Below are 11,042 nucleotides of genomic sequence, written 5' to 3'. Positions count from 1 at the left end.
TACATAAATTATAAACATAACTTATTAAGTAATATTTATAATTATTCCCAAAATTTATACATATTCAAAATATTGCTCAAAACTCGGCTTTTATATATGTATAGATATCGTCTCAAAGTATATATTTCTTCATTGTTCAACAATTTATCAACATCTAATCAAAGTATATTTTTCTTCATTGTTCAACAATTTATCAACATCTAATAAAAACACGTCTTTGTTTTGTACGGGATTGCTCAGTTTTCGCTATTGCTCATGACTAGAGGCCATGTTTATAGTAGTATATAGTATTTCGTTTCTTATCTTTCTCAAAAACTTATCCCGTGATAATATATCTCGTTTTTTTTTATCTTGTATTTTATCTGAGTATCGTCTCAAAGTATATACTTCTTTATTGTTCAACAATTTATCAACGGCTAATGAAAACGCGCCAGAAATATGAAAATTTGTGACCCGAATATATATTTATCAAAAATTGTAATCATCCTCTATACATGGAGATATTCACTCAAATGAATATACATATCAATGATCATTGATCGGTGAGAATGTTCAACAATGTAACCCTAGATTGAACCAATTGCCTGAACAATCTCTCGAATCCTCCCTCAAATTCCTCAATAATTTCATCAACGATTTGCAGCCTTTTCTGCACATCACACTTCATTTTCCCCTGAAGCCCCAAATCCAAACTCTCAACCTCATTCACACCGCTCCTCTCCTTCCCCGATTTCGCCGCCACCAGCTTCGAAACCAGCGACCAGCCGCCCGGCCGCGCCGCCGCGTACGACAGGAACACCAGCACGCTCCTGAAATTCGCGATCGTGATTCCAGCCAATTGCTTGAAGAAGAAGCCGAAATCGCCGTCCGCGTTCACCGAATGGCTCGATCCGCCTCCGACGATCGCGCTCTCCGATTTTTTGAGGCTTCTTAGCGTTTTCGCGACGGTTTTCTGCATCCTCTTCCTGAAGGAGAAGTACGCGGCGACGTCGTTTTGGACGGATTCCGAATCCGCGCCCTTCCGCCGCATCGCCGATTGAAGCGCGCGCACGTTTTCTCGCATCATCTGGAGCAGATCTCGGATCGCGCTGCACGCGTCGAGCAGATCGACGGATTGCGAGAGAGATTCCTCCATCGATTGAGCTCCTGATTTCTGAGAAAACTCCTCAAACGAATTGTAGAGCTGCGCGAGCGCGACGAGACCGGATTGAATCGAATCTGAGCTAGCAGATCCGCATTTCAATTTCTCGAATTCCGATTCGAAATTGTGTGAGCTCACTTGATCTAATCTCGAAGGTAGACTGATTGATCTGAATTTTGTTTGTGAGATCGCCATTTCGTTGATTTTGTTTCTTCGATTGAATTTTGAAAGAGAAGGCGTTGGATATTTGTTGAGATTGAGCTGGTTGAAGAATTCGGAAAAGAAGAGGTGTATTTATAGGGACAAGCGTGAATTTAATTTAGCGGCAGAAATTGGTGATGTTGCATTTTGGCCTTATTAGATTTATGTTTTTTAATTGAGTAATGATAAATTATCAAATTTATTAAATCAAAAAGGGACAAATTATGATCAAATAATAGTAAAATGTAGTGAATTGATAGGGCAGGTGGCTTGATAACATTGAGCAATAAAATTTGGTGGTTACGTGGCCTTCATGCAAATGCAATGTCTCTTTAATTCATTTGAAGCCAACAATCACAAAATTTCAATTCTTTTATTCTGAAAAGCTCAACGCATAACGTGCTCATTGAGATACACAAAATCTATATTTAGCTTTCTTGCAGAGAGAATAAAAAATAAAAAATAAAAAATACAAGTATGCATTCTAGTTTTATACTAGTATATTGGTTTTAATAAAATATTAATGAAATAAAAAAATCCTGTTTATTGGCCTTCAATGCCTTTTTACTCTTATATCTTCGTAATGCACAGAATAGGACTAATAATGTAACACGCGATTAGTTACTTAATTTTAATCTTAACCGTCTGATTGATATTATCAGTCATAGGAATAGGGAAGGTAACTATAATGAGGAGATTATGATCAGACTCATTTACTACAAAATAATAAAAATTAAGTAAAATTTATTTTTGTGGATTGATCGAAAAGAAAATACTATAAAACGAGGAAGTATTGCTTTATTTGGAGTGACTCAAGTGAGTGGTTGAATTACTTTCCTAATATTTTACACAATTCACCAAATAAATGATTAAATTGTTCGTGTCAGTCTTTTAACAAACACATGTGTTACACTAGCCATTAATACTGAATAATGCATATATGTAAAATAAATCTATTTTACTTTTGATAGCGTTCTGATTAATTAAATCTATTATTAAAATGAATACATATTAATAAATGAAAAAGCGCAATATCACTGCGCTCTGCTCTGCGAATCCCATACATTTGGGAAGACATGAGTGGCCGACTCCTCACTCGCCACGTGTCTTATTTACTTAAATATTTCCAATTTAATATAGGTCATCCAATAATGCACCAATTCCATTTTGGTTATTTATTTCTTAGTGTCACACGACACGTTGCGCATGTCACATTGGCCACTTCAACACAAAATCTCATACCCATTCCCAATTTATGTATAGGTTGAGTAAATAATAAATTCAAAGTTGGCCAACCGGATTTTGCGATTCAATCTTTCAAAAAATACATAAAAAATGCCAACAAATTTATTTCTCCCTTACTTTGAATCCAGCCATCAGTCTATGTCAAGAGAAGATACAGAACAGCCTATTTTGTCTTTTTTCTCAACCTTTATTCTATTTATTTATTTATGTGATGCAATTATTTTATTTATTTATGTGATGCAATTATGTAAAAAGGTATGATTTTTGATTGGTTAGAGGCATTTATGATAAATATAAATTAGAGTATGCATGAGATCATATAATAAAATGTTAAAAGAAATGTATTAGTACTATTTTTAGTGCAAATTAGAGTATGAGATCATATAATAAAATATAAAAAGAAATGTATTAGTACTATTTTTAGTGGACGTACACAAAAAATGTACGCACTAGTAATTGTTGTACACTATTGGGAGACACGAGGAATAATACTTTGGCATATGTGTTGTCGTGTTGATAATGCTTGACTTATAAGGTTGAATAAATTTGCTAATAGTATATTCGTAAGCTAGTTCGAGAGTATATATAAGCTACTCCATTAATTAATTAATTTGTTATTATATTTATGTTAACCTTTTTTGTTACTATAAAATGTATTGAAGGTGATACGTTAGAACCTTTTAATGCTTATCGATGTACGTATTTTTCTTTTAAGCATTAAGATAGGAAGGAAACTAATGAGATTTAAACTTGACTTCCATGTAGGGCTGGCAAATCGTGCGTGTCGGGTCGTTATCGTGTCGACACGATAACGACACGAACATGATAACAACAAACACGAACACGACCCGTTAAGAAAACCTCAAACACGAACACGAACACGACCCGCTACCCTCAGACACGAACACGACACGAACCCATTAACGACACGAACCACTTCGGGTCAACACGACACGATAACAACACGTATTGAAAAATGAGATTTAAGAGTCATTTAATAAGTATTGAAAAATGAAAATAATAAGAATTAATAATATTAATATATTATTTATTAACGGATAACACGAACACGACACGAACACACATTGTTAACGGATAAGACGAACACGACACGAAATTTTCGTGTCCTTAATGGGTCGACCCGATAAGGACACGAACCCAATAAGCTCTGACCCAAACCCATTAATTTCGTGCCGGTTCGTGTCGTGTTATCGTGTCGTGTCAAAAATTGTCAGCCCTACTTCCATGGTATATATGAGATGGGTCAAAGGATTTTTAGTTACATGGCACACAAGGGGATTAAAACTTAAATCACAGAATACTCTATAAATACATAGAATTTTAAATCACTCAATATTATGGAGTATCAACATTTCTCAAATCACAAAATTACAAAAATTTGCAACCTCTTATCATACTCAAATCACTAATGATCAGTGAGAATGTTAAGAAGATTAACCCTACTTCTCACCAATTCCCTAAACACCCTCTCCAAACCCTCTTCAATCCCACCAACACAACAATCAAGATTTTGCAAACTCACCAACACCCTCTCCTTATCAAATCCACCAATATCCCTCAAAGCCAAATCCACACATCCAACCTCATTCACAACACCTTCATGTTCACATTTGTTACGCACCACCCTCGCCCTAACCGAAAACGACGACGACGACGATGAGAAGAAGAGCAACGCGCTCCTAAACACCCCCACGGCGACGCCCCTCAAAGCATCCGTCCCGCCCTCGAACTTCTCGAGCGCCTTGAGGCTTTTCTTGACGCATTTTTTCATCCGCTTCCGTGACTCCGCGTAAGAAGCGACGTCGTTTTGGAGGCCCTTCCGCCTCAGCGCGGACTGGAGCGCTCGGCCGCTCTCCTTCGCTATTTGTGCCACTTCTCGGATGCTGCTGCAGCAGTCGAGGAGCGCGACCGATGCCTCGAGGGCGTGGTCGATCGATCTAATTTGTGTGAGGTTGCTGTTGATGGAGTTGTTGTTGTAGAGCTCGGCCAGCGTTGCTAGGCTGGAGATGATGGAGTTTGAGGTGAGAGAAATGGATCTGAGCTTCTCTAGTTGAGCTTCGAATTGAGTTGGATGCAGCCTTGATGGGAGACTGATAGACCTAATGTCCATTTCAAGAGAGTTTGAGAAATGGTGGTGTTGATTAATTTTGCAAATTGTTGGTGATTGTCTATATATATATATATATGGGCATGTTAGCGTGCCATCGCCCCTTAAAATAACACCATACCACCATTTTTAGTCAATCATTTGTACACGTGGACGAATAATAAGCTGCCACGTGGCAAAAAAAAAAAAAAAATCTCAAAAAAGACGGGCAGCAATATGCTGGTCTTTGTACAATAATTTTTCTTGAACAGCAATATCCGACACACTATACAACAATCTATAGATTGATGTGTAGCGTTTGTAATATTGCTGTGTAGCGTTTATAATATTGTTGTATAAGTGATGTCACGGTGTCACTTTAAGATGAATTGTCATTTTAACACAAACTCCTCCCTCTATATATATATATATATATATGGACAGCAATTTGTGGAATGATTAGTGATTGTATTTTTTATATTGACTTTGTTGGGGTTTTCACTAGCAATCCAGCATAGTATAATGTTATTTTGTAAAGATTAGGGTGATGGCTTTAAATTGCATTGAATATTGACCATGGACTAATGCTAGATTTTATATTTGTCTCTTTGCCTGCCCAATCAATACTATGATTCATTCGACCAATTCTAGTCCCATTTTTATTTTATGTCACTTGAAGGACTTTCAACGTATTTGTACGTACGACGTTGAATTTCTATTGCTAATGGCTGCTAACATTTTTTAAATATAAATGAATCCTACCATACAAGAATTATATAGTACTCCACTATTCATTTTTGCCTAATATTGCAATAGAACTATGTTTAGAAAACATTGACCATGAAAGAACTTTATTTCAAGAATATAATATTCACTACTACCATTTCCAAAAGACATGATCAATTTGGATGCTGTAAATTAGCTTAGCATTGTTTCGACACAAGTAGTGTGTACTAATTACTACACTAGAAACCTTGAACAAAACCAATGATTTCAACATCAATATTATTGGTAGGTGCTAAAGGGTTTGGTGAAAAGGAAGAAATGAGTTGGCATGATAGGCTATGTTAGGCAGACAAGGAAGCACTTATGTGTCATTAGATTTAATTTATACTCTCAATCCTATGAAATTGGTTGATTTGCTAATTATTGATTGATCCAACAATCCGAGATTTGGAGTGGGAGACATAAGAAAAAGCTAGAAGAGGAGACATAAGAAAAAGAACTAATTGTAGAGACATTTACTTTCGTTCAATATTAAAAAAGAAGATATAAAAATCTCATCCCTATATACAAAGAATCAAATGGAATATATTTTGATTATAAATCATGTTTACCTTACAAGAAACAAGAAACAACTAGTATGAGATTTATGCAGCTCCGATCCACTAAAACCTAAGGGGCTGCTTGGTATGATGGAGTGATCAGTGATAATCCTACCTACATTCTATTTCTTTGCTTGGTATTTTATTTTCTTAAGAATCATTATTCCATTCCTTTGTTTGGCCACATTAGAATAGTTATTCCACCCATTTAATTAGTTAAAGAATGATCATTCCATTCCATTTCATTCTTCTTTCTTCTTATTTTAAATTTTAATAAAATTATAATATTTTATATTATATTTAAATTCAATATTGTCTCAATTTTATAATTTTTTGATTCATAATAAAGCTAAAATTTCAGAAATTTTTAATAGTAGATATAACAAATTCACACTACACACACTATAGTCTATACACATAGTGCACACACTACATACTTTATACACTAATAATACTCCTCTTTCCAGATGTAGGGAGTATCTTTAATGTTTCTCTATTTTACTTTATGAATTTTGCATTAAATTATTTTAACTTGTTCTAAAGTTTTTAGTTATAGGAAACATAATATACATTTTTCCAATCGTATTTCAAAATCCCATGTTAAACTAATGTACTTCCTCCGTTCCACAGTAATAGATGCGTTTCGTTTTAAGCTCTCGTTTTAAAAAAATGATAATAGATAGTTAAAGTGGAGTGAGAGTAAATTAAGAGAGAGAATAATGTAGTGAAGAGTCTTATCTACAATATTCTTTCTCTTACTTTACTCTTTTTATTATTTTTCAAAATGATTATTCAAAACGAAACGCCTCTGTTACTTAGGAACGGAGGAAGTACTTTATACCATTAAACTATAAAGAACCTTTTAGACATAAAAAAGTATTAAATTAATTGTTTTATTAAAAAATCTAGGACTCTCCTTATTAAAAATATCTACAAAATTCAAATAAGTTGTGGAGAATTATAGAAGAATGTGATAATTTTACCCACTAACTATATATACAGAGAACAAGATATAATACTACTATTTTCATAGAGACTAACATGTGTATTAAAATTGACGACATAGATTAAAAATAGAGTATAGATTGTCCTGAAATTTCTCAGGATCAAATGAGTGTTTAGTAGGGCATATTACATTTGCTTTGTGTGCCTACAAGAATAAAATGACAAAAAGTAACAGGTATAATCACATAGTTAAAAGAGATCATGGGAGATGAAGTATTTTAGAAAAATACAAAGCTAGAATATTGACAAGACAAATAATCAAACAAGACCTTCGTAAATGAAATAATCAGTGGCCAATGGTTAAAATATGAAGCATAATGTATTAGGGATTTAATGATTTACCTGATCCACAAAAAGAATTTCAAAGAGAGTTTGTCTTGTTTTTCTTAAAACTTCATCCGGGGGCAATGGAAGTATGGCGACTAAGGAGAAGATATAGGGGCGTACACAAGCCATATACAGATAGAAGATTGAAACAGCATTGGAAGCGGAATATAATGCCATTATCTGAAAAGTTACAATAATGCAAAACAAGCAGATGATTAGTTGAGTATAATAAATAAAAAAGAATGAGCAGTTAGTTCACATTTTAAGGGTCAAAACATACCTGAGGCCTTTCTTTAGCAAAGTGAACCATATCCTCAACATCAACTTCTAAAGGATCATAGCCTAATCTAGCTTTTGTCACTGACTGAAAAAGTAAAGGGTTCAAATTATCGAATGAAGATAAATGAAATACTCCCTCCGTCCCTACATATTAGATCCCTTTCTTTTGGGCACAGGAATTTAGGAGATGTTGTTTTATGGTGTAAGTGGAGTTGGTAATAAAGTAAATTTTTACCATAAATAGAAATGACTCAAATATGTTGGGACATCCCAAAATGGTATATGGGTCCAAAATAGTATATGGGTCTAATATCTTGGGACGGAGGGAGTATTAAAAATGAAGTGAACATGATGAGGCACATCAAATTCATGAAGGTCGTCGATGTGATCTATGTGACGTCGGAACATTGCGACTAAATGGAATGCTTAGAACATTGCGATTTGAGTATATAATGAGGAAGCATGATCAATCAAGATAAGGCCGCAGATCAGATACTATAACCATGCGACTACCATACTTAACAAAGAAACACAAGCAATGTTTCTAGCTAAGACGACAAAAATAAACATCAATGAAAAATATAGTTAAGATTTTTACTTACAAGATCAAGATATCCCTTCACAACCTTTTTAATATGTGCTATACGGCCCCAGAAAAGCAACTGCAAGTAATCCTCAACACCTTTTTCCATTTTAGCCCCAAAAACTATTAAATTCCCCGTCATTTGGACATACAACTGTATTTGTTATATACTAGTTGCTGAGTAGAATGGTGAGGAACCGGATCAAGAAGAGGATAAAACAAGCTGAGCAGCTCCCGAGCTTCAGGAGCCGTTGGATCTATATTAGTTAGTTGAGATTAAATCGTAGCCGTACGATCCAACTAGCCGTTGGATTCAAAAGATAGTATAAAAGGTTATGTAACAATTGAGAGAATTTAACCCAACTTAATCACAATGTAGTCTTTAAAGTTCTCCCGTCTTTTACTTTCTGCAATAGTCTTTTATTTTTTGTATTTTACTTTTCAACACCCGACAATGTTCCCAGCAACAGCGCTTCTCCTCCTCCTCCAACATAAATTGTGAACTATAACTACAAAAAGAGCTACTAGTTTTTATGAATAATTTATTACTTGGATTGATTATTCCGTACCATGAAGAAACAGACATGAGTGGTGACTATTTAAAGAAGAAGCCAAAATTAAGTTTGGACTTATCTTTTGCATTATATATTTTGTATACGACGAATTTCATAGTGGGCGGTTAATAACAATGAATAAATCAATTTTCTGTTTGCTTCAATTCAATCTCAAAAACGAAACCCAAGTTTATCGTCGATCAACCATCATTCCCACATAGATCCGACATTGCAAACGAGAAGCCTAAACTATTGTTAAAATGACACCATTTTCAATTCTTTAATCATAAAAATATATATGGAGTATAATTTATCACCAACGATCAAATCTCATAAGATATTTTTACTTTTTTTATACTTATCTATTTAATTACTTGCAATACATCAATAATGATAAAATTAGACAAACCAATTATCAGAAATAGACTACTCACTTCTTTAAGGGCCTCGAAAAAAGAAAGTTATTCACACTTATATAGAGGACCTATGGTTTTTAACACGAATGCAGGGACGGAGACACAATGGGGCCGGGGGGGCCTTGGGCCCCTCACCCATTTGATTATTACCTATATATTTTATATTTTATATGTAAGTAGGAACGTAAATATTAAATGCTAGCGCAGTTGGGTAGACTTCTGGTCTTCAATCAGTGAGGTTAGAGATGTCAAGTGGGCCAGGCTGGTCCAGCCCAGTCCGGGCCCGCCTATATTGAGCCCAGCCCGCCCAGGCCCATGTCTGAGGTGGACTAGGCTGGGCCGGGCTTTTAAATTTTTGCTTAGCCCGGCCATGCCCGGCCCAGGCCCACTTTTCATGTGGGCCCGGGCTGGGCTGGGCAAGCTTTATTTCATTTTTGTGTTTATGTCTTTTTAAAATATCTTAAATGTATTATATGCAAAAATAAAAGATATAACTTGTATTTATATCTCATTAACTAAATCTAAATTTAAATAATGTGTTCATTTTATTGACTTTGTATTAACAATATTTTTCATATTATTTAGAGGGAAGATCTTTTTAGGTCCACGAACTTTGCCAAAGTATCATTTTAGGTCCATGAACTTTGAAAATATCATTTGAGGTCCATCGACTATGAGTTAATATCATTTGAAGTACTTTTTCACTATTTCCAAGTTTTTTTTGACGAAAATACCCTCAATACCTTAAAGGGTATATATTTATAATAAACTTATCATATACTCATATTTTTTTATAAATATCTTTACTATATATTTTTTATAAATTTTCTAAATATAATTTGACCTTCAATATTATCACTTAATTTTGTGACATGCAAGCAAATATCCTTACTCAATTTTTTATTATTAAAGAAAAGTTCTTTATTCAATTTTAAAATTCTTTAATATAAAAAATTAAAGAAGCAATTTGACCTGCATGTCACAAAATTAAGTGGTAATATTGAAGGTCAAATTATATTTAGAAAATTGTCAAAAATATATTGTTACCGACTGAGGATCTGCCATGCGTATTTTGGGGTAGCTGGGTCGAACAACGACATCAACGTCCTCAACTCGTTACCCCTTTTCAACGAGCAGTGTCAGGGCATCAGTCCGGCCGTCAGTTTTGTGGCCAACGACAACCGGCATGATATGAGCTACTACTTGGCGGATGGGATATACCCTAGGTCAAAAATATATTGTTACCGACTGAGGATCTGCCATGCGTATTTTGGGGTAGCTGGGTCGAACAACGACATCAACGTCCTCAACTCGTTACCCCTTTTCAACGAGCAGTGTCAGGGCATCAGTCCGGCCGTCAGTTTTGTGGCCAACGGCAACCGTCTTTGTGATGACGATCAGGCACGCAAATGATGACAGGAAGACCTACTTTGCGGAACGGCAGATTCGGCGCGCAAGGACGTGGAGCGCGTATTTGGTGTGCTCCAGTCTCGATGGGCGGCAATTAGGGGTCCAACGCGATTGTGGCATGTCAATTGCATTGCTGATATAATGTACACCTGCATTATCATGCACAACATGATCGTCGAAGACGAAGGCGTAAAACTAACTAATTGGGCCAATGACGATACTGATGCAGCCGGTCCAAGCCACAGAATGGCCACTCCTAACGTACGACGTGGGGTACCTCACGATGAAGCCAACCGTCTCCAGGCACATGCCGACATGCGCCAAGTGGATGCTCATATTCAACTTCAAAAGGATTTAATTGAAGAGTTGTGGGCACGGAAGACTGCGCGGCGATAGTTTTTTTCGTTATCATGTAACTTTTTTTTAATGAATGTAATTTTTTTTAAATG

At 35.4% G+C, this 11,042-nt stretch overlaps 2 protein-coding genes across 2 annotated transcripts; both read right to left on the bottom strand.

Moving 5' to 3' along the window:
* Window positions 1-437: 437 nt before the first annotated feature.
* On the bottom strand, window positions 438-1,396 carry LOC125223827 (uncharacterized). Its single transcript, XM_048127123.2, has one exon. The coding sequence runs from the start codon at window positions 1,334-1,336 to the stop codon at window positions 533-535; it is 804 nt and encodes a 267-aa protein (XP_047983080.1). The 5' UTR covers window positions 1,337-1,396; the 3' UTR covers window positions 438-532.
* A 2,617-nt stretch (window positions 1,397-4,013) lies between these two features.
* Window positions 4,014-4,718, bottom strand: LOC125221500 (uncharacterized). Its single transcript, XM_048123618.1, has one exon. It carries the CDS (start codon window positions 4,716-4,718, stop codon window positions 4,014-4,016), a length of 705 nt encoding a protein of 234 aa, XP_047979575.1.
* Between the last annotated feature and the right edge of the window lie 6,324 nt (window positions 4,719-11,042).

Source organism: Salvia hispanica, chromosome 1, assembly GCF_029641045.1.
Source record: "Salvia hispanica isolate PSC_SH4W2 chromosome 1, Shi_PSC_v1, whole genome shotgun sequence".
NCBI lineage: Eukaryota > Viridiplantae > Streptophyta > Magnoliopsida > Lamiales > Lamiaceae > Salvia > Salvia hispanica.
Note: the sequence above shows the minus strand (reverse complement) of the source record. Positions and strands in the feature narration are given on the sequence as shown.

Coding starts and splice junctions, on each gene's coding strand:
- LOC125223827 (XM_048127123.2), bottom strand. CDS start 1,336: ATGGCGATCTCACAAACAAAATTCAGATCAATCAGTCTACCTTCGAGA.
- LOC125221500 (XM_048123618.1), bottom strand. CDS start 4,718: ATGGACATTAGGTCTATCAGTCTCCCATCAAGGCTGCATCCAACTCAA.